The 24433-nt window shown below is 45.8% G+C and overlaps 1 protein-coding gene across 1 annotated transcript in view; it reads right to left on the minus strand.

The window, feature by feature from the left end:
• SFMBT2 (Scm like with four mbt domains 2) overlaps positions 1-23785 on the minus strand; it is a 112856-nt gene extending 89071 nt beyond the window's left edge. Inside the window, exons 1-4 of the mRNA XM_032203692.1 lie at positions 23766-23785; positions 9400-9569; positions 4136-4230; positions 670-910 (exon numbers count right to left, since the gene is read on the minus strand). Coding sequence (XP_032059583.1) covers positions 670-910; positions 4136-4230; positions 9400-9505 — 442 coding nt within the window. The 5' untranslated portion in view covers positions 9506-9569; positions 23766-23785. The remainder of the gene's footprint in view (positions 1-669; positions 911-4135; positions 4231-9399; positions 9570-23765) is intronic.
• Between the last annotated feature and the right edge of the window lie 648 nt (positions 23786-24433).

A 24433-nucleotide genomic window follows, 5' to 3' on the forward strand; every position in this document is an offset into this window, starting at 1 on the left:
CACATTATTTTTCTTAAACATTGAGGATTAAACGTATTATTAAAAAACTGTTCCACATGGAATTTACAGCTCTTGTATTCAGCTTTTGTGCACCAAAAAGCAGAGAATCAGGACACACCCTCACTTATGCTGACCGAATTTTGCTATCTTTATTGATGTGTATCTACCATTGGAATTAAAGAATCTGGCAAAAGAAGGCTTTAAACTTCCAGGGCAAAATATTTGAATGCACAGCCAACTTCTGAATTTGGTTACACCCAAATATCTTGTTAATTCTAGTTTGTCCTCACCCGGAATTTAGTCCTTCCTTTTTGCAAGTACAGGACAATTTTCTGCTCTCACTGAAAGTCATGGCTTGGCAATTTAGTAATGCATTTCATTGTTAAGATAACCTCATCCAGAAGCTTCTTCTCTTCTTAACAGCATGGCAAAAACTTCTCCCCTGGAGGCTGACTGGAAAATTGAATTACCCACTGACCTATGGAGACATGGCCATGAACTGCCATACAATTTCAGTGGAATTCCATCACCCAACACCAGTTGTTGGTGTTGCATCATTCAACACCACCCCAACACCACCCAACAAGCACCTGAAGCACTTGTTCCACATTGACTGGAAGTCTGGAGACTAACCATCAGTATGGCTCTAGCAAAACACACAGAACTCACCATCCGGAGGCATCAGGACCTTATTATTCTGCGTACACCAGCCAACGGGGTGAAGGTCTGCTGTCATTACGTCACACCAGAAATCCGCCCTGCGGTCATCTCCATAGCCGCAGTAACGAAGCAACAAGAGCTGTCCACATGTTGTAATGATCGTAGCCACCCAGTATGTGTCCGGATTGCTCTTGTTGGCCACTTCTAATTTCATCCCTGGTTGGAAACTGCTTTGAAGGCTGATTTCAACCTTACAGAATGAGAAAGGCATGGTGTTACTTTTTCTTCTTTGCAGGAAGACTCCCTGTCTGACTAAGCAAGCCAACACTGCCACTAAAGAACAGGTCTGGGATAGGACATGAGTTGATTGGGCTCCTTAATACAACTACCTCCTTCCCAGTCTGCCCAGGATCATGCCTACTTCACTAGTACATACCCCATCATGAAAGGTCCCATGTACTCCAAATGGGCTCACCATCAGTGTCAAAGTCAGGTGCATCACTTTTAGGAGAGGGCTGGTAGCTGCCTTAGCATCATCAATCTTTACATAATGCTTGGGAGAAAGGTGGGTCACCCTACTGAGGTTACATTTCCCACCCCACAGCTCCGTCAGGCAAATGACAGGATGCGTGCAAGGTAGAACAGGCAGGCACTGAGCACCTCTGGGAGTTAGGTCCAGCTATAATAATTAGTCATATAACAACACTGAGGCACCTCTTGATGTATGACAAGCATCACAGGCTGAATGCTGTGCCAAGCAGACCGAGGAGAGCATTTCCACTAAATCCATGCCCAGCAGCTCAAAGCACAGCCAATTCACTCTCCCAGCACCTTGGTAAAGAAGGCAGGATCCACGGCTGAAAGAAGCAACTGGCTTGGGATCACTGTCCTGCCCTTTGATGGACAGGTCACTTCCATTCATCTCAGCAGTGACAGGTCACAAATAATTCGCCCATGGACACTGGAGGCACCAGTGCATCTCTTAGAGTGTATCTCTCAGTCCCTGCAGGGACTGCTATGGGCACATCGAAATCGATCTTCCAAGGGCCAGTGGGGTGTCTCGAGCTGCTGTTGGTACAGAAGAGGTAGATACTGGTCCACTGTTTGCAATGCCAGCTTTGTCTTCAGAAGTCCATCCAAAATTGAGCCTGTGACTCCCTATGAGATGCTAAAGGATGGATTCTTAAACATTTCTAAGTACATTATCTCCTACAGAGAGATTTTACAATCTGGTTTAAGCCTGTCTCTGATTTAGTTCTCATTTACATGACAGGTTAAAATGCCTCTTCTGCTCATAGAGATAAATGTATTACAGTCTACATAGCCACCTGCAGATTCATACTTCAGGTTGCCAAGCTGAAGAAAAGAAAAAGAAAAAAGAAAACTGAGCTCCTCTGGAATATCTAGCACTGCCTCACCCACCCCACTCCAGTTTATGACATGAGTGGTGGCCAGCCAAAGCCATATATTATTTGCAGATTATAACACTACACATGCTTTTAGTTATGTAGACACTTTCATCAGCATCAATGCCTGAGTCAGAACAGCTGAGGTTGGAAGGGACCTCTGGAGATCATCTAAGATTGAGAAAAATCCATGACATTTACTAGTTTAGTCATAAGACAGGATTTAGCTCTTGTGATGCTCAGGGTCCTCAAGAATAATCCAGGATACATGGCCACTTGTGGTGTCTCTCCTTGCTCTCACCAAGAGTAAGGACCAAAGCAGTATTCTAGAGGCAAGAGACTTGTGACTGGAAATCACACAAACTGGGGACAAAACAATCGAATTTCTTTGAGGGCCTTCCAGTTCCTGGACAACCAATTTTTTGGAGGATGAAGTTCCAGACTGTGAAGCATAGACACCAAGGATAATTCCCAGCATAAACTTACATCACATCAACTGTCCCAGGTGTGGAATACCACAATCAGCAGGCTGCAACAAGCATCTTCATGCACCTAAAGAAATCCATAAGGACTTCACGAAGCACAGAACTTCCACCTGGCTCCAGTATTTGGGTAAGGGCTCAGAGCAGAACCCTGGGACAAGATGCTCTTTCCAGACATCCACTGAACCAAAGATAAACTAAAATAAAACTTCACCACTGTCCTGTAATTCTCCAGTACAGAAAATTACGGTCCTTCATCCTGCAATATACCAGTGTTGTTAAAATGAAAGCAAAATAAATAATGGAGGATTGTATGACTTATTTTTTTCTTTTCAGATGTTGATAGGAGAGAGAGGCTTTTCACCACTGCTGCTCCTCACTTCCTCAAAAAAAAAAAAAAAAAATCAAGAAGGCACCTGAAGACAAAGGTAACTTAATAACATGAAGGCAGTCATCAAAATGGAAACTAATCCTAAAGTAGCAACAGATTCTTTGAGGAACTTCCTTCTCACATGCTCCACAACTACACAGCTCTCAAAAAATGTCTCTGCCAGTAACCAGACTCAGTTTAAGGGAGCTGAGAGCATCACAGCTAAAAGCCCTCTCTTTCCTGCTTAAGATGCCTACATCCTCCAGAACATTCATGCATGCCTTCAACTATGATGAACCTGTGCATCAATTTCAGTTCTGTCCATGTCCTTGTGTAAAGGCAGGCTATGAACAGCACACAGGTGGGCTGAGCAGAAGAGGTTAGACAACTGGATGTAGATGGAGAAACTGGTCCCATACAATGAGATCTTTGAATGCAATGGGCTCTGCTTGAAGACTCCTTCTTCAAAGTGTGCTCCAATCTTCTCCATCAGTCAAAATTTCAGAAACTGTGGATACTACTTCTGCTAACATGGACCGGAGGAACAGACCTTGCTGTAACTACCAGGGCATATCCAGGACTCCTTCATGTCTGCACAAGCCACATTCACCCAGGAGGGTCATCTGCCCAAGCGTTTGGCTCCCACACTACTGAGGCAGCATCTCCAGGAAGGAGGCTGCAAGATTGTTATTCTATTCAGTGGCTTCCTGTGGGCCATGCTGGACTCTAGTGCTGAGTGAGCCTGCTAGTCAGTAAATCACACATTGAGAGGACACCTTCAGATAAATCAAGCAGTCTTCTGAGATCAAGCTCTATGAGTTGTGATGGATAGCAATAAAACAAAAAGGAAAAGGAGAAACAGTGGAATAAAAAAAAAAAAAAAAAAACATACGTACATTATAAACATTATAAAAATATGAGTATTATAAAGCGACATAAACCTTGATCAATGACCAATCTGAACCCAGGGCAGATGACAGAGTGTCCTGAGTTGTGACTGCAGTCAGTGCGTGCAAACTGATGTCACCTAACACAAGCTAGAGTGCCAGGAGCTGCACCAGGCAGCACTCAGCTTTGTTCCCATGCAGGCTGTCACATCCTCAGAGAGCCAAATCCTACACCAAATGGTCAGATCCCACTTCAGTTGGGCAGGAATCCCCTGAAAACCAGAAGAGGGAGCATGCTCAATGCTTGCGAGGCACAGCCAAAGCACATACGTGTTTGAAGGAGGTGTGGGGAGCGGCACTGGCTCCTGTTTCTTCCAGGAACTCATCCCAGTTGAAGTCTGCATCCTCAATGCTGGAGCCCTCATCTGCTCAAAAGAAAAATAAAAATAATAAAAAGGAAAAAAAAAAAAAAAAAGAAAAAATAGAAAGAAAGGAAAGCAGCCTACAACACAGCCAAAGAAGGCAAAAGCTATGTCAGAGAGTTTGGGGGTGAGAATAGCAACCGATATAAACATCAACACAAGGAAACACAGAAAGCTTGTTTAAAGATCTGTGCTTAGCCAGTCTGACCAGCTCTTACTGCACTTTCAGCAGATTTGGGGACTTCAGCAGCCACCACTGTGAGACCAGAAGTCACTCTGCTTTCACAGCAGCAGCGGAACAACCTCACCATAGTGCAATAGGGACTTGTGCCTTTGCCACAGGGGCACTTGCTGCCTATCCACTATCTCTGGGGTGTAATGGCCCAGCCTTGGGATCCTCAGGACTGTTAATTACAGCAGCTTCCTGGTGATAATACTAGGAGTTGCTTCTGTTGGCCGAGCAGCCCGCAGAGCAAATACCCCAACCCTTGTGACTGTGGAGCCCCAGTTTCAGTGCTGCCACCCTATCTGTCCCTGCTCAGCCTCCCTCTGTCCCAGTACATCAGCCAAGACCTCCATGGGACCATTCCCCCAGGGCTACAGCTGCTTTCCCCTTAAACCTCCTGTACCACTCACAAAACTGCTCCCTGCATTTCTTCTTGTCCCATTTCAGATTTGGGGTTCTGTATCATTCCTCCCCCATCCACACCATTGGCCCACACACGATCCTTCCCCATGGCAAAGGAGCTGATTTTACTCCTCTTTCTTTTTCTGCATCCACGCCAAGCAGAGCAGAGCTGAGGCCTCAAACCATCACCAAAACACACACAGCAATAATTAAAAATAAATCTTCCTTCACTTACAGAAAAATCAGCCAAATCTGATTGTTTTCATTTTGTTCCCAGGCAATCTCGCAAACCCAGTTTCATCCCCAGAGCAAAAATATTTACAGTCTAGCAATGAGCCCTTCGCAATAAGCATTTATCAGGCAAACTCTGCGAGACCCTTACCTGCCCAAACATTCATCAGCATGGTCATGATGTAATTAAAGTGACTCATGACAAACTGAATTAAGAAACCTCCCCAGACAGTTTTATGAAGAAAACAGCAGGATTAATTTATTGCAATTATTGCTACAGGTCTCCAGTTTTCAGGACTAGAAAATTATATTGTGCAATAGGAATCTCTCTTCATTAAAAGGGGAAGAAATAGGTTTTATTTGCTGCCCATGGAGCCAGACATATATATGCAATGGGAAAAAAATGTATTGGAGGAGGGGTTTTGAGTCAGAGCTGGCAGAGGGTAAAAGATTTGTCTGGGAGTTCAAAGAGGAGTGCTGAGCCATCATCACCCTTAAACACTGCACTCTGCTGCATCAAGCCTAAGGTCTGACTCTTTACTGCAAACTCAATTAACCTGCTTAAGTATGAAGATGTAAATCAACATTTACTCCCATGATAAGATGGCTACCAGATGAGTTTTCAACTCAGCTGGACAAGAAATAGCCCAACCCCATGATAAAGATCTGGAAGCAGACAAATTCAATGTAGAATAAGGGATGGGCTTTGTTTCGTGTAGTGCAATCGTTGCAAAAACCTCCAGGCAGAGAAACTGTCCCTGGTTGAGATACTGGACCTAAAATGAGGGCCCTGTTCATTCTTGGCTGACAGACAAGTCATAGCTTAGCCACGAGGTAGGAACTTGGTGCAAAAAATTGCTAAGACTTTCTCTCATCTATAACATGCAGGCGGGCAACTTTGCTGATCAGGGAAATCCTTCAACCTTAAAGTCTGCAACCCTGTGGAGTTAATGTTTTAGAGGAGAGCCAGGTCCAAAGATTTCAAAGATTTTAGGACTCTACAAAACAGTATCAGAGTCTGTAAGTAGATGGTTAGCAGATATGGTTGTCCATCAAAGCCTTAAAATTACTTCTATGTTTAAGCAACTTTCTACCCTGAGCACCACCAATCCCAGTCCCACTAAGTCTATTACTTACTACTTATAATCTATTACTGTATTACTATATCTGATGTGAAAAAGCGAAGGCAAAAAGTTAAAAGCCCATCTACTAAAAGCACATCCCCTCTGCCTGGTTGCTCCCTGCTTTTGTGGCCATCTGAGCCTGTGGTACTCGGATGGGCTGCTCAACAACTGCAAGGACATCTCCTGAGGACATCTCTAAGTCAGTCCAGGGCTCTCTCCTGCTCAGCTATTTCTTGTTCAAAGCATGAGACATTTCTCTCAGCCTATGATGCTCTCTGTATGTTCCCAGTTTTCATTCCTTCTTTTTGTTCTAACTTTCTGAGGGAGTCCATGCAAGTTTCTGTTTTTCTCCATCCTTACTAAATATTCTTATGGAAGAAATAATTACCACAAAGCAGAATTTTCAAGCAGTTCAGTATATACATCTTCAGCCCATTCAGGGAGCGATGTCTCCAGGGCGACAAAATCTTCTCCAGAATTTGGCAACAGTAAGTTAATTATGTTAGCGTTACAGATGCTAGTTATGGATGCAACAAGTCCTTTACAATCTTATCACCCATGACCTACTCTGCCACGTGCCAACACGGAGCATCACTCGCCCTGCTGCTCCCACAGCCTCACCAGCAGGTTCATTCACATGCAGTCCAGCAAAACTCCCAACAGCATCTGTTTTCAAAATCAGCCAGATCTCTCCTTCCTAAACCCAAACAGAGAGGCGCAAGCCCTGGCAGTGCTATTCCCCCAGTGATGAGAGCTGCAGCCTTCCCTCTCCGTCAATCCATTTCTCTCCAGTCTGACTCCTCTACAGTGTTTTATCTGCAGACTTTATCAGGAAATTACTTTTACAAGGTCTGTAAAAATAATGACAGAGAATTCATTTATCATGGCATCAGTGTTTTATTTTCACTCATTTTACCACACAGGATTGTGAAGGGACTGTAAGCTTCCTTTTTTATATTTTCTATTTTATTTGTTTAATAGCTTCTGTTCCCTTTTAGAAATCTGGCAGAGGGTCGTTCAGAGCAGACACAGCATAGCCCTGTGGTCAGAGCAGCCAAAGGAATGGGGTTACACCCCTAATCCCATCCACGTGTGTATTAATGGGACTGTACACAACTCTCCTCGTCCATCACAACACCCCTACCAATGAGGAGCACAAGACAGCCTTCGTCAACCTCTCTCATGTTTCTGGAGATCCCTGATTAAAAGGCAGACATGGAAAGGCAAAGTCCTTCCTAAAAATTACAATGACAACAGTGCCCACTCAAGAAGTGATTATCCAAAGCGATTATTTGTTCGTCCCTTCCCAAGTCACAGGCTCCAACAACGAAAGTCCTGGCTCTGCTGCAGAGATCCCCACAAGATGACAAAGTTGGCATTAGGCTTATTTTACATATCAACTCCCTTTCCAATTATTGGTGCTTAGGCCCAGTGCTCTTTTTTAATGAGAGAGTCAAGGCTGGCTAGCCTACAATATGGTGATGTACAAACAAGCCTAGGATGGCAAATAAAATCAACCGGTCATTATCTCTGAGCCTCTCAATGGCTTTAAAGTGCTCTGCAGTCCTCCATGCATTGACATGATAAAAATGCAACTATTCCAGCTGTTATCAGCCTCCCAGGACGTCTGGCTACAGGAAATAAAGGGAATAAAAGACCCCAAACCTGTGGCTCCAGAAACACAGATTTTTACCTGAAGGAGAACAATTTTGGAAATGTAAAAGGTTTGTGGCAAAATTGTTAAGCCATCTTATTTACAGGCACATAGATGCATTTGTGTAGAGCTTAGGGATATGGTTTAGTGGGGACTGCTAGCGTTAGGTCAGAGGTTGGACTCGATGATCTTGAGGTCTCTTCCAACCTAGAAAATTCTGTGATTCTGTGATTTGTGACGTTGGTCACTCACAAAGAACTGAAAGGCAAAATGATTCAGCAATTAGGTGAGGGCTTGGGGCCAGTGGGGAAATCCTGATCAACAACAAACCTCCTAAATGGTCATGGGAGTGTCACCAAGATCCTTAACCTCAAAGACATCCAGGAACCACAGGTCATTCCAAAACTGATGTCTACAGTTGGCCAACTGCATCTCACCCTAGAGGATCCCACCTCTTTCCCATGGATATAAATGGATCCAGTGGTGATAAAAAGCTGCAGGTGTCCACTCTGGAAATGTCTGAATTAGGGCACATCCATCACACCTTGAGATGGGGATCCACCTCACACAGGCAACTAGGATCAAGATGTTCCTGTATGCTCCAACCAGGGTTACTTTTATTTATGCTCGCTGGGGAAAAAGCAGGCAGCTCCATATGGTGACTCAACCCAAAGGCAACCCAGCTCTAATGTTAAAACAGGATGAATTGCTTTTTGGGACTACATCTCCCTCTTTGCTGGTGATGACTAAATTTTTTATTTATTTTTTAAAGTGTCTTAAGGCATCTCAGCTCCAGATTCAGCTGTTAAAGCTTAGGTGATGCTCAGCAGTCATCTCTACATGTCATCCTAGGGAAGTAGGGCTCTCTTTCATGTCTATAGAGAACCCAAGGCAGTACTTGGGTTCTTACCTAAACTAACATAAGTGTCCTGTTTCTTTCAGGTGGGATGGATCTTAACACGCTCCCCCAAATTTCTGGGGTGCTAAGGGACAAACAGTGAGAAATGGACCTAAGGCAGAGCTTTGGAGCTTGACTTGAGCACAGGGCTACCAACAGAGCACAAGACAGCACCACCTGAGAGAACAGATGCAAAAGGCACTGAAGGGAAAGCATGCAGAGTTTGAAAGCTTTCACCCCACCACTGCTACCACTGCATGTGAGGAGTGTTGGATCAATGATTCACCACTGGTGAGAGCACCTATTTGTATGTAAGGACAGGAAAGACACAATACGGTGTCCTGGGAAAGGTTTTCCACTGCTTTTTATTTAAAATTGGAGTAACTGATATGCACTGTAGAAAAGATCCAGTAGAAAAAAAGCTGAAATCTCCCACCCCATCAGCCAGGGATCCACTTTAGCACTCCACAATATGGGACACACAGTTTTGTCCAACCCACAAATCTCAAAAAAGGCCATCAAGCCATACAACCACCCCTAATGGTCCCCTGGTAACAGGACTGCCCTCACCCCTACTGGTGGTCAGCTGGAGGGCTGTGACCATGTAGGTAGCCCGTGATGGTAAAGGAAAGCTCACCTGAATCAAACTGCTCCTGATCGCCGTTGGCTGGGCTCTGACCCTTCTCTGGGGAGAGATTCTGGGTCTCTTGCATGGTGGCGATGAAGGACGCCCTTGTGTCCATGGTTCAGAGGAAGAGTCCTTCCCTTCCTAATTCATCCTGCAGCAGGGAGTTCCTAGAGCACAAACTAAATAAAAAAGAAACAATGGGTGATTTGTTCTGCCTACACCAACTCTCAGCCTTTCCTAAGGAGTTTCAAGTTATTTTGTGTTGATCGTAACCCTTCAATCCTGCTTCCTCATCCAAGATAAAGCTATTGTTGAATGAGGAGCCACAGCAGAGGACACTTCCCTTAGTGACAATAATCACTGCAATAACAGAGATGACAGTGTGGTAATAAGCAACATCCACAATATTCAACACAAAGGATTCACCTCCCAAAGTTCAGTCCAGCTCCCTGTGTTGCCAACTGAGAGATAAGGACATGCCCATAACGTGGCACAATCCTTGCCCAAAAAGGCACCTGAGCAAGGCCAGCTCAGCTCAGCCCTCCTCCAACAAGTTGAGCCCATGGCTTCCAATTTCTTTTGATGGCTAACACTGTGTGAGCTATATCTCATTTAATAAACACTCATATTTCTGAAGGGGGAGATTTACAGAAAAGAAGCAGAGGAAACAATGAAGGGACAATAATTGGGAGAGACTGGAAAAAACTCTAGAAAATAAAGTTCAACATGTCTAATGGAGATACCAGAATGAAATAGTGGGCCGCTCCTTGATAGAGAAGGTCTCCTCACAGACGATGACGTAGGCAAAGCAGAGACGCTTAACGCCTTCTTTGCCTCTGTCTTCAATGCCGATGATGGGCTTCAGGACCCAGGGTGCCCTGAGCTGGAGGACTGGGACGGTGGGGATGACAAACTCCCAACTGACCCTGAACGTGTGCGGGATTTGCTACTCCACCTGGATCCCTACAAGTCCATGGGTCCGGATGGGATTCATCCCCGGGTGCTGAAAGAGCTGGCGGATGTCATCGCGGAACCTCTATCAATTATTTTTCAACGATCCTGGGAATTTGGAGAGGTCCCGGTAGACTGGAAGCTGGCAAATGTTGTGCCGATTTTCAAGAAGGGTCAGAAAGAAGACCCTAGCAATTACAGGCCTGTCAGTCTCACGTCAGTGCCTGGTAAAATCATGGAGAAGTTGGTTCTCGGACTTATTGAGGCGCACCTGGGGGACAAAGCAGTCATTGGTCCCAGCCAGCATGGGTTTGTGAAGGGTAGGTCCTGCCTAACTAACCTGATTTCCTTTTATGATAAGATCACCCGTATGGTGGACCAAGGGAAACCAGCTGATGTGATTTTTTTGGACTTCAGCAAGGCTTTTGACACAGTTTCCCATAGGATCCTACTGGACAAAATGTCCACCATACAGCTAAATAAAAACATCATATGATGGGTGAGCAATTGGCTAACAGGCAGGGCCCAAAGGGTTATGGTAAATGGGGCTGCGTCAGGCTGGCGGGCGGTCACCAGTGGGGTCCCTCAAGGCTCCATTTTAGGGCCGGTACTTTTCAATATTTTTATAAACGATCTGGATGTAGGAATAGAGGGTATTTTGAGCAAGTTTGCTGATGACACCAAACTTGGAGGAGTTGTGGACTCAAATGAGGGCGTAAAGGCCTTGCAGAGGGATCTGGACAGGTTGGAGAGCTGGGCGATCACCAACCGCATGAAGTTCAATAAGAGCAAGTGCCGGGTCCTGCACCTGGGACGGGGAAACCCTGGCTGCATGTACAGACTGGGCGATGAGACGCTGGAGAGCAGCCTAGAAGAGAGGGATCTGGGGGTCGTGGTAGACAGCAAGTTGAATATGAGCCAGCAGTGTGCCCTGGCAGCCAGGAGGGCCAATCGTATCCTGGGGTGCATCAAGCACGGCATCGCTAGTAGGTCAAGGGAGGTGATTGTCCCGCTCTACTCTGCGCTGGTGCGGCCTCACCTCGAGTACTGTGTGCAGTTCTGGGCACCACAGTATAAAAAGGACATGAAACTGTTGGAAAGTGTCCAGAGGAGGGCTACGAAGATGGTGAAAGGCCTGGAGGGGAAGACGTACGAGGAACGGCTGAGGTCACTGGGCCTGTTCAGCCTGGAGAAGAGGAGGCTAAGGGGAGACCTCATCACAGTCTACAACTTCCTCGTAAGGGGTTGTCAAGAGGCAGGAGACCTTTTCTCCATTAACACTAGTGACAGGACCCGCGGGAACGGGGTTAAGCTGAGGCAGGGGAAATTTAGGCTGGACGTCAGGAGGGGGTTCTTCACAGAGAGGGTGGTTGCACACTGGAACAGGCTCCCCAGGGAAGTGGTCACTGCACCGAGCCTGTCTGAATTTAAGAAGAGATTGGACTGTGAACTTAGGCACATGGTCTGAACTTTTGGGTAGACCTGTGCGGTGTCAAAGAGTTGGACTTGATGATCCTTAAGGGTCCCTTCCAACTCAGGATATTCTATGATTCTATGATTCTATGAAATAGTACTAGCCACAACTGGTTTTTAATGAAGGCTGATCTAAGGGAACTGCAGCAGTTAGTACCCCCCAAGGTAGCAAATATTAACTCAGGTGTAGTTTGGGTCATGTTGGCAGAAGGGATTCTTCTTGAAGAAATTAACATAGTAAAAATAGAATAAAAACACAGAGATGAAAAATGATATGAGAAAGGAAATACAGACTGACTAGATCTTGAATCAGATACCAGACTAAATGAGAACTGTATTTCCAGCAAGAGCAAGCCACCAGACAAGCAATACCCAGAGAAACACCTTTAGGAGTAGATAAAAAAAAAAAAGAACTCCAAAGTGAGCTTTTCAGTAAAACTCACCAAGATGGTGATGAATTACAAGGTGTCAAAGGAGGGCTGAAAAAGAGAAACCAAGAGCGTGGGTTATGGGCACAGAGGGAACCAGCTATTCACACAGATACGCTAAAGTGAAGACAGATGGTAAGGAAGGTGTGTGTCCAGAATATAGGATGTGGTGGACGGGTCCTGCTTATTAGTGAATGCCTCCAATACCTGCATGAAAGCGAGGACTATGCTGGCAGCACCAACACCAAATGTCTGCAAGAGGCATGACTAAAAGTAAGAAAATAGTTTATTGCCAGAGGCCAGGCAAAGCACGAGGTAATAAGAGTGTAAAAATATTATGGGATTTTTTTCCAACTTTTACTGCTCAGGAAGCATATTCAGGAAGACCAGATACAGTGGTTATAAAATAGAAAGAATGAGAGTGGATTGTTGTAGGTTTTTCATTCCTGGTTTTTAAGGCTACTCCAATGAAAAATGTGAGGGGAAAAATGACATGTATGAGCAGTTACAGCAGGAACTGACAAGGATGAGGAGCATGTAAAATGTAAGTGTAACACCTGTTAACTGCTGGTTGGAGTGGTCACAATGGCAACTAAACCACACTAAAGCCACATGTGCTTCAGAAAGCATCACTGATAGATGCAGATTACCAAGGAAGGTGGTTTGACCAAAGTTAGATTTCCATCAGTGATTTGTGTGCCTCAACCTAAAGGAACCTACTAATGAATAAATAAATAAATAAATAAATAAATAAATAAGGAGATTATAAACCTATTCAGTGCAATATATTTGCTGGTCTCTTTGCAAAGTGCTTAGTATACTTGGAGCACACCATAAATAATAATGATCACTTCCCCATTGCGATGGCCACTACAGCACTTTATCTTTATTCTTTGTTGACATGAGACTTGCTAATGAATTAAGTGTTTTATATACTATGAGTATTTTGAGTGCAGCTATCCTCAGAACATATATATCACTCATCCCCAGTGTATATTAACTTTCAATTAACCATGAAACAAGAAGCAATCAGTCTACTGAAAGTCAAAAATCACTTCTCCTTCAGTAGAGAATACTTCCGTAAATATCATTAATAATAAATTGGTTAAGTATCAGGATTTTACATCAAGCTTGTTAAATACGAGAGGAGGGGAACTGTCAGCAGAAATGAAACCTTGGGCGGATTAGGCAGTTTTCATTTTTGCCTAGGACCAGGCAGTGATGGAAGGTAATCTGGGTCTATTAGAAAAAAGTAAAATAAAATAAAGGACAGAGAGAGATCAATCTAAACACAACAGATCAATCATCTTAAACAGAACTCAAGGGTACCAGTACAAATACCCAGAAGAAAGATAAACCGTTTGATAGCATAGTTAAACCTTGTAACGTTCCCATGACGCTGATAGGGCAAAGTTATGAACTTAAAGAAAGCTGAAGGTGTCCATTCAGACAATGCCCCAGATCCATGAGAAGGGACTACTCCTCTGCCTGGGAATTTCTCCATCAGAAGTGGGAAATGGATGGGAAAAGCAGCAGGAAGCTGCCCGAGTAGCTGCAGCACGGCTGGGATTGATCCTCAGCAGCCACGTCTGAGCTTAATTAAATGGGAGCAATGCAGAATCTCAACCAAATTCAGCAATGTCATCGACATTTTTGTTGGTTTAATTCTACTTTAACATTTTTTTTTCTTTAAGCTATGGATAACTTTCTGGTTTTGAGATGTCTCATTGAGAGTATCCATGTTCCAAGAGAACTGGATCTGCCTGAGGCTATGGTTTATCTTCTTATTTTGGGAATAACTAGTTCATAGTTCATGGTAGGAGTGTGCTTGAGTGTCCTCCCAACACCATAAAACAAGACCAAACTCCTGTGCAAACACAAACTCCAAGATAGCCCTGAGCCTGAGTTGATACAACTAACTAGCAAAGAAAGCTGACATAGGGTATTAATTTTTCTCTTCTTATTAATTGCTGCTAATTAACACTTCAAACGGAGTCCCCAGCCATACTGTTAACAGCAGCATGCTGACCTGCCTGCCACCACCACCACCAAACAAGCACCGCATGCTGCCCTTCGCTGATTTCCATGCATCCAAAGAAACACGTGTCCTGAATTAAGGACCACAAGTTAACCAGGGGATGCGAAACTACAGCAAAAGATGCTCAAGGTGACACTACATCAGGCAGGAACAGAAGGAAAGGGATTACGAAATGCAACTGAAAGAGGAAGGAGGGAAAAAAGCCCCTGGTTGCAGATCCCTTGTTCACTGTGTTTGCACAGTGGTGGTTCGAACCGATCCGATGCTTCCCCCACGCAGCTCCCATTCCCCTGGTATTTAATTCACATCCAGACTTTTAATTCACAGGCAGGAAGAGCCAGCCAATATAAAAAAGAATCTCTTTTATTTGCTTCTTCCCACGGCTGTCAGTCTTAGCCGCATCATTATCTCAAACATGCTGCCTTGTCATCTCTATCAATATTGGCTCTTTGAATAAGTGCTGGCGTTGGCTTTCTCACACCATTTTACATTTCTTGTCCCGTGTGCTCTATCCTGTTTTTCCTTCCTTTGGAATAAGACCCTGTAGGGAGAGGTCCGCGCACACACACACACACACAAATCCAGCACCTTTGGGTTCTCCCTTGGAATTACTCCTGAAAAACTCACCTTCCCCCTCCAACACATGCTTGGTTAATAGGGCCTGACATAAAAATGGTAGGCTGCTGGAACAGAGGATGCAAAAGAGATCCTACATCCTTGGAACTTCCTATCTGGGTAATTTATGTCCATCACTTTACGCCAACGTACTGCTGAGTCCTGAATGGAGAAGAAGCACCAACCCCACTGCTTTCCAAAGGATCTGGCCCCTGCCCCAGTATTCAGTAACACTCAGTGAAGGTGATGAGCACCACAGCCTTGCTGCATCTGCTGTGGGGCTGCCAGTGTGGCCCCATGCCCTTGGCAAAGAGCCCCTAACAGGGATATGGTTGGGTGTTCCTGAGCTCACTGCATTTCCAGAGCTCGACCCTAGATATGCTGGTGGGATTTCTTTTACCTAGATGCTCCTTTACAGCTAACCAAGAGAAACCTGCTCAGGGCAACTTGCGGGGCTGAAGCGAGACAACCTAAGCTTGCCCCATAACACCAGCCCTGGGGAGGGTCCCTGTGCTGGCACAGGGCCTGCTAAGATTTTAGATATTTATATTTGCCAGCAAGCAAACTGAAGGAACCAAACAACACAAGCTCTGCACTCAGGGTGAACTCAGCCGTGTGTGATTAGGTCTAGGATGCAGGCAAGTTGATCACCTCAGGATTGATCTTGAATCAGGCTCTCCCCCCTCCATCATCCTTAGGTGACCACAAAGGCACCTTGTGACCCATGGGACACAGTATGAGACCAGTCATCACCCAGCAGTCAGGGCAAACAGGAATCAAGTCAATCCCCAGCCCACCCTAAAGCATTTGCCTCCACAGCATCCCTTTTGAGGGACTCACCCTTCATTGGGTGTCTGACCCAGCACTGAGCTCCCTTCCCTGCTAGCCTGGAGATACACATGTCCCAGTGGCTCCCAGCCCCAGTAAGTGCTGGGCTCAGTCTCCCCAGTAGCCATCCTGCAGATCTCAACACACAACCTCTACTTTTTACAGCTCAGGTCAAGTCAGCAATGCTTTCTGCCAGGTCTAAAAGTCTGGATGTGCAGTCTTTGCCTTAAACAACGCAGGTGACCTTTTTCAAAGCTCAGAGACCACCTCCAAAAGCACGCAGGGCGATCAATGCGGTCTCCAGCTTCCCCCAAAAAGCCATCTCACAGGCAATGCTGCAAATCTCCCGTTTCATTTAACACGACGATGCCCACAACTAAAGCTGTGCCTGAGAAGAAAGCCTGCTCCTCCAGGCAGAGGTCCCTAAATAAAACCATACTTCATGCAGGATTGCTAGTGGCAGCCTGCCACAATATTTACACCCCCCGAGCATCGGCACAATGCGAACGGAGGCTCGTTCAGAAGGGCTATTGAACACATCAAGGAGCAGCTTTCACCTCCCAGAGAAAGAGCCTGTCTCTCTTCCCAGACAAAGTACCAGTTGGAATCCTTTTAAGGATCACTTCTTCCAAATTCCTGTCCTTTCATTTATTTATTTATTAATTCGAGCGCTCCCCTCGCCCAATGTTTTCATTTATATCAAGTGACAATTTCTCCTTCACGTTGAATACCCCACAGGACTTGATTAGGGGCACATCACTGCTTTGAACAGCGCTGTGTTGGTGTAAATATATTCTAAGGTGGAAGAAACAAATTTCACCTAATCCAGAGAACCCGAAATGTTCAAAAAATACAAATATGTAACAAGCCACTGACCAGAGGAAGAGAATAATCTGCTTTCCATGTTCTTGGTGAATAGAACAGGAAGGTTTGGGTTTAAACTACAGGAGGAGGCATTTGGTATGGGCACAAGAAAGAAAATCATTAATAATGAACTTGGTGAGGAAGTGGAATAGACTGTGGGAAGGACACAGGGCTCCCCTGATCTTTCTAGAGGCAGGTCTTGGAACAGCTATTCCTGCGCTAGGGTTAGAGATGGTCTGCACAAGCCCTGGAGGTCCCTCCAGCCCTCCTACCCCAGCCACTCAATAAGGCTGATCTTTCTGCTCTATCAAGCAGGGTGTTGGTTTTTTTTTGTTTTGTGGTTTTTTTTTGTTTTGTTTTGTTTGTTTGCTTTTGTTTTGTTTTGTTTTTTGCACCTGTATCATTTGTGCGCTAGCAAAGAAAATAGAACGGTTAACCCTGGAGGGAAAAAATGCAAAAATGGGAAAACAGAAGAACGATCAGAGCAGGGAAGGTCCAGATTTGGCATCCTAAAAGGGAAGAAGGGTGGGAATCAAACTCTCTGCAGACACGTGCTCAAAAAGGGATTATGTGGGGTGGTGACAGGCCTCTGTAAGTGAGCAGGTCCTTGCACTCCTCTGTCCTTGCCCTGGTGCCAAATGCCTCACACTTTCAGGCTGATGGAGACAGACCTGTTTCACTAGGTGATTTTCTCCTCCTCCTCACCCGGCACACCATGGACTCCAGAATATGCATGGAGATAAATAGCAGCAAGATAAGATGACAGAAAGTAAAATAAACCTAATTAGAGCAACTAACTTGTTTACAGTGAAAGCCCTGCAGTATTAGGATTAAAAAAAAAAAAAAGACAGATGAGAGGCAAGCACACAGATGTCTGGCTGAGGTACTCATCCCACTCTTAGCTGCCCTGTGCATAAATGCAGCCTAAGGACTCAGAGATAGACTTAAAGCAAAAACCTACCATGGACTTCAATGAGAATTAGATCAAACCTCTAAAATTAAAAGCACTTTTTCCTTAAAATTCCCTTCTTCCACATGAGCTGGAAGGTTTATAACCAAGCACAGCACCGCTGCCACACCTGTAGCCCTGCCTGCTAACCCTGGACATCCCCACCTCGAGCATCCCATGGGACACATGTGCAGGGCACGATCCTGTGCTCAGCACCCACACCAGACACCTGGGGGAAGCCTGCCAGATTTGGGTGCTGATGGCAGGATCTGGCCCCAAGCCACTTTTTTGTGCTGCCCCAAACAGCGGGGCAAGCCAAGGGGGCACCTCTCCCCTGTGCTGCACTTGAATTATTTATGCTCATCCCAAGCAGCTGTAAAAATCCCCTCCTGCCACAGCACAGCTATTTTACATCCTCTTTGCAGAGAGCTAAATGCCAGCAGAAGGTGCCAGGACAGGGAGAGGGAGGTCGCCACGTGCTAACCTTTCTCACTTCAAGTTGCTCCATCACCTGCTAGGTGGCTGTCACCTTCTCCATGATTCAACAGGCAGTCCCCATGATTCAGCCCCGCCTTGGCATGTGCTTCCACACTTGCTCAGCACTCACTGAACACCAGCTGCTTTGGGAATACGGCATATTTAAGATTAAGCATCTTTTAAAGCGCCTGGCTGAATTATGGCCATGGAGCAGACTGAACTGATATCCCCAATGCTGCCCTTTAAAACAGGAAAAAAAAAAAAAAAAAAAAAAAAAAAAAAAAAAAAAAAAAAAAAAAACCTGCAGGGAAGAAGCAGAGCAGCAACATCAACCATCTGCAGTGTCCCTTCTTCTGCCACCCCTGGGTCGGAAACAAGGGAGCCTTTTAGTGGGGTAACGAACGCGCACAGCTGCTTATCATCCCAAAACATCTCATTTAGCACCAGCCACGTGGACCGAAAAATAAAAGAAAAATCAGCCAGACCCCCACAAAGGGACCAATCAGCCAAGTCACCAGAGGGAGACACAAAACACTGTTTTCACAGACTTCATTTAGGGCCCAATTCAGAAGCCTCTCACCAGCCAGAACTCCAATTGCCCGGGGCAATGAGCGCTGCCTTTTACATTCTCTCTGACTCCTGCAGGGCACCACATTCTCAATAAATAAATAAATAAATAAAAATACGCAAACTGGAAAAAAAAATTAAACATCTGCCATCTGATTTCAATGCTTTTTAGGAAAAATGACATTTTAGGTTCCTGGCGCCGTTTGGTTCGTTTACACAGCACAGCTGATTAGCACTTGGGCTTAGTCCTGTGTGTGTTCACACCCCTCCCAGTGCTTTACATCCAGATAAGCTCCATGAGGTGGGAGGATCTGCAAAACCAAATTGCAGCCCTCATGGACATCTCCTGCCACTCCTACCCTTCCCCTGGGACAAGTAGAGAGCAGCCAGCAGCCCCTGCCAAGGTCTGACCAGGACCAAATTCCACAAGACATTTTAATTCAGAGATCTGCAAGTCACATTTAGGGGGCTAATTACACCCCTTTGCTCCAAGACAAGACTGATTGGATTCCCTTTCATCCCACAAGTGGCCTCTGAGAGATGCCATGGCGAACACATGAGCTGCCCCAGGTCATCCATAATGAATTCCCCACACAGCAGAGGATCCCAACGTCTGGCCTTGCACCTTCCCAATAACTTATATTCAAACTGGAGCTCAGGACTTTGTCCAAGCAATTAGGGCTCCCTTGCACAAGCCACCTGGTGATGTTTGGAGCATTAATCACGAAAGCAAGAATCACGAGCAGGAGAAAAAAATAGCCTAGATTCCGCACATACCTTTTTTTAAGCTTCACACCTACTCAGAAATGATCTTTCGGTCAGCTGTCAAGATCTGCCTGGTTTGGGGGATTTTATGGCTTTTTATTACTATTTAATTTTAGAACAAACGTTTCTGATTCATGAAAGTGGAGTAACTGTGATCACACTTTCTAAAGCAGCCCTCTCAAAACCGCTTTGTTTAGGCCTTGCAAAAAGGCAGATCTCAAAATAAACTTTTTCAGGAGCTGTTAAATGTCAGTGACAAAGCCTTTTGCTCATACTCCTGCATTCCCTCTGCTCTGCAACCCAAACACTTTGACTCACCATAGGAGTGCCACCTAAGACACAGAAAACAAAGCTAATATAAATCTTCTGGCTGAAAACCCAAAGGGTGGATTTGACTGGCTTCCTCAGAGATGACTACTGTAAAAAGATCAACAGATAGTTTGAAACGATGAGACTTAAACGTTGGCAAGGTACCACCAGCCACTCTAAAATAATTGCTCCTGAGGATGACATTGCAGGGATAGAACAAATTCAGTATTTGCAAGGAGCATCACTATTACCAAGAGCATCTCATTTTCTGCACTGAGGGCCCAGCTGCACCACTCAATCCATGGCACACGTCAATACACAGTAATAAAGGACTTGGGACTCTTCTATCACCTTCAGGTCATCTGAAAAGTGGCCACCCCATTAATTTTCCCTGGGCACCTTCAGAAACGTGCCTCTGGATCCTCCTTCTCTGTTTCGTCTCCACAGCCTGATTCTTGGAGCTTCCACAACTCCTTGATTTTGTCACTTGGACATGAGCAGGGAGTAGCCACCTTCCTCAACCACCACCCCTGGGACCCCCCAAACTCCCCCATCCTACACCAATGTGAATTTAGCCAGCAAAAAGTCCGTGAAGAAACAACACAGCACCTTCTCTCCCACGGCCTGTCCCACAACAAGATATTTTTCACATCCCTTTGCTGATGCTCACATATTGTGGCCATATCCCTGCAAAAAGGTCTGAAAAAGCAACTTGAAATACATACAAGTATTTATTTTATTTATTTTATTTATTTTATTAATTTAAAGGGTCAGCAGCCCACCCTGCACAGCACAAGCCATGGGGGGAAAAAAAAAAAAAAGTATCCCTAGACTAAAGAGCTGACAGTTGCAGTATTGATTCTATTTCTGGCAACACCGCCATAAAGTTTTAATAAATGTTTCATTAAAACATCAGCTGTCTGTCCAGCCAGTCAATTATCACTCATAATCACAGCCACACAACTACATACTGCCTTCTACAGATGTTCTTACAGCTGCGCCACACACTCTCCACCACTGCAGCACCCTGGAAACATCTGTTGAATATCTGTAAAAGTTTTCTCAATATATAAATGAAATGATACTGGCTGCCTACTATCCTGTTATGCTGTCCAACCCAAAAAATCAGTAAAAAGGTACTATTTCCTTTTTGTTTGCAGTGTGCTAGTCGCCCAGCATCTCTTTGCTGTATCTATTTAAATGGCTTTTACATTTTCACTTAGTAACACATTACACTGAGCCTCCATCTTATCAGAGGAGTTATTAGGATCTAATCCTTTATAAACACTGAAGTTATTAGACTTGTGAGACTATTTTCTTCCTTTCCATAAATAATCTGCTGGAAAAAAATGGGGAAAAAAGAAAAAAACCAAACCACTTATGTCCTTGTTCCCCTGGGCTACAATCACAAACTCTGAGAGCAAACCTGTCTTGCCCACGCCCCCCAACTCCTGCAGAGTCTACCAGCAAATAATCCCCTTGCCCCCCAGCAAAGGAAATCAAAAGTGCCTGCGAAGAATCCTCTCCCTTTGTGGGAAACAGGAGCAAAGATTTGGGGGGTGCAAAACCGTCCCATAAACACAGCTCCTCAGGGTGATGGGGTGTCCCCTGCCCTGGCGGGTCTGGGGGTTGCACCCCATGTTGGGTGGGGGTCTGGATGCAGAGCCTGAAATGGGCAACACTAGTGCAAAGTGAGGTGTTCCCATCAGAAAGCGCAGTTTGCAAGTACCATTTTAGGCTGCTTTTTCTATTTTGAAGCAAATTCCTTTAATGCAAAGGAAAGAAGAAGAAGAAGAAAAAAAAAAATATATATATATATATATATATACCCCCAGGAAAAGGGATCTGCAGAGACCTCTGCATTCCCTCCGTGCCCCCATCCACAGCAGGACCCTACCAAGTTGCTTTTGTGCTCAGCCTCCAGCTCCTTCTGCTACAACACTTCCTGCCCCAGTGCCCAGGGGCACAAAGTGCCTTCAAAAGCCCCTCTGCCAAGGGGCAACACACATGGAGAGGGGCAGATGCAGGGCAGGGACAGGGGAGTTTTTTCCCCATTTTGCAATGGCTCCATCCCTTCCCACCCCACAGAAGATCCCACAGGCTGACTCCACTCCACTTGGATTTTGCAAGCTCAGTCCTGCTGCTGTTTGACAGCTGCCCCCCAAGCAGCTTAAAATTAATGCTCTGCTTATAATTAATGCTATTTTCTAATAACAGGTCAGAATCCTTCCCCCTCCCTCGTTCCCCCGGTCCCCACCCCTGCGAGATCAGTTTGCTGGCTCCCTGAGTGGCAAAACTTGGTCCTGAGTGGGAATGGAGGCTGGACAGAGGGCAAAAATGGAGTGGGAGGATGGAAAAGAGCCCCGTTGGAAGGCAAAACCATGCTGCGATGGGCGAACTGCATCTCCAACCCCTCCTGCTAAATAAAAGCATGGTGGGTTTCTGGAGAGCATCTCCAAGAGGCTCAAGGAAATCTTCCCCCAAGGATCCTCCCCGGATCCTCTATCCCTGCGATGCTAGAGCTTCCCATCGCCTCCCAGGGCTGCAAAATACGGATGTTCCCAAGTTAACACCCTGCCACCACGGCGAAACGATCCCCGGGACAGCAGCACCAGAGCACTCCCGGCACTGGAACAAGGAAGTTTCTCCTGCCTCAGCGCCAGCCTCGCTCCTTCACTCCCCCGAAAAATGCATTTGCAAACGGCAGCCGGGGAGAGCACAAACAACTCCCGGCAAACTCCTCGCAAACTCTCATTTGCTTGCTCTGCAAAAGCTGCGAGTCGCCTCCGCCGTCGTGGGCTTTTTAGGGTCCCTCCGCGCAAGAGATGCTCGTTGCGCCACTTGTTTGGCAGCCCCGATTTTCCGTGCACGGCAATTTCTGAGCATTTTTGTTAAACAACAGGGGGGGGGGGGGGGAATAAAAAGCACATCCCCGGTTGACTGCGCCGAGCGGGGAAGGCTTGACAGCTCCAACAGGACATCTCATCCCACGACATGTCTACTCTTAATGCAAAATAAATCATCGCCGCGTCTCTCGGCATTTTTTTTTTAGCTCTCTCTCGTGGCACGCCTGCGATTTTGGCATTCAAAGGCAAATCGGCCGGGCTCCGAAGTCTGCGTGCCCCTTCTCGTGGTTCCTTCCCAGCACACACAAATCCCTTGTACTTTTCCCACCAGTGAGTCCTGCAGGGGGGGACCCGGAGGACCGATCCCACCCCCACCTCTCTGCGTTTAATTCACCGGCGCACCTCTCCCGAGCAACAAAAGAGAGTTGAGCCAACGTATGACACCTTGGCTTCTCTCTTTTTCTCCCCTCAAAATGTTTATTTTCAGTTTTAAAGACACCTTAACCCGCCATGTTGAACTGACAAGCTTTATAAATATTCATTTACCGCAGTTCGGGAGCGCTACGGGGGAAAATATGTAGAGAGATCAGGGCTGCACGTTTTGGCACAGCTGATTGCTTTCTTTTCTTTTCTTTTTCTTCCCCGCTATTTGCGGCGGCTTTTTTTTCACCCTTGCAGATTCGGAATAAAAAAAAAAAAAAAAAAAAAAACACACCCAAAATAACTCTTTCCGAGACACGCAGCAATTTGAAAGGGGGGTTGCATGCGAAGGATGCCCCCGAAGGATGCCAGGGAAGACCCCAAAAAGATAGATTACTTTAAAGAGAAAAAAAAAAAAAAAAAAAAAAAAAAAAGAAAGAAAGAAAGAAAGAAAGAAAGGAAGAAGAAGAGAGGGAGAAATGAGGGCATGCAGAGTATGCCAGGAAAAGAACCCGCTGACAGCCGGCGGGGAATTGCGGCCGCAGTGCCCGGGGAGGGTGCGCGGGGAGCGGCAGCCGCAAAGCCGAGCGCAGGTACCGGCTCCAGCCGGGGCTGTGCCCCAGCAGCTCCGCAAGCCTCCCGCAAACACTTCCCAACAACTCCACCTCTTCGCACAATACACCCACAGCAACCTTCCATCCCTCGGCTTCCCTTTAAAATAAGAGAAAAAAATCCACCCGACTCTCTCCACCCAAGCGCTGCGAAAAAAAAATAAAAAATTAATAAATAAAGAGAAATGCCAGCAAGGAGAGTCCCGGGGGGTGCTGCTGGATGCGGTGCCTTACCTGAGGAAGTTTGGGGGGTTAATATTTTTTTTTTATTATTTTTTTTTTTTTCCGCGCCTCAGCAGCGGGAGCCCGCGGTGCGCGGCGCTGCGCGGAGCCGTCCCTGCGCCCGCACCCGCGGCAGCCTCATTCCAATATGGCATCCGCGCAGTGCGCATGCCTGCCGCTCTTTTTAGGGCTTTTTTTTTTTTTTTTTTTTTTTTTTTTTATTTAGCAGCCAACTCCTTCAGTGACCTTTTTCAGCAGTTTAAAAAAAAAAAAAAAAAAAAAAAAAAAGAAAAAGAAAAAAAAAGAAAATCCCCCGCATCTCTCCCCCCCCTCCTTCCTTGCACCAGCCGGCATCACCGGGGAGCGGCGCAGGGAAGCGCGCAGCGGGGTCTCGCCTTGCGCGCAATTTTTGTGACACAAAATGCCCCAAAGCCAGCAGTGCTGCTAGCCGAGTGGGACATCTCCCTCCCATTTTTCCCTTCCCACCGTTCCCCGCAAGCTTCTTTTTCGGGTTCTTGCCCGATTTTGTGTCGCAAAGAAACTTCCAGGGAGGATGAGGAAGCAGGGAAAGGAAAAAAAATGCACCGCGTCCCCTCTGCTCCGACTGCCTGGACTTTCCCCTGATCCTCTATTACCTATTCTTTCCCTGTTGCAAAATATAAAAAATAAAAATAAAAACA

Source organism: Aythya fuligula, chromosome 1, assembly GCF_009819795.1.
Source record: "Aythya fuligula isolate bAytFul2 chromosome 1, bAytFul2.pri, whole genome shotgun sequence".
Taxonomy (NCBI): Eukaryota; Metazoa; Chordata; class Aves; order Anseriformes; family Anatidae; genus Aythya; species Aythya fuligula.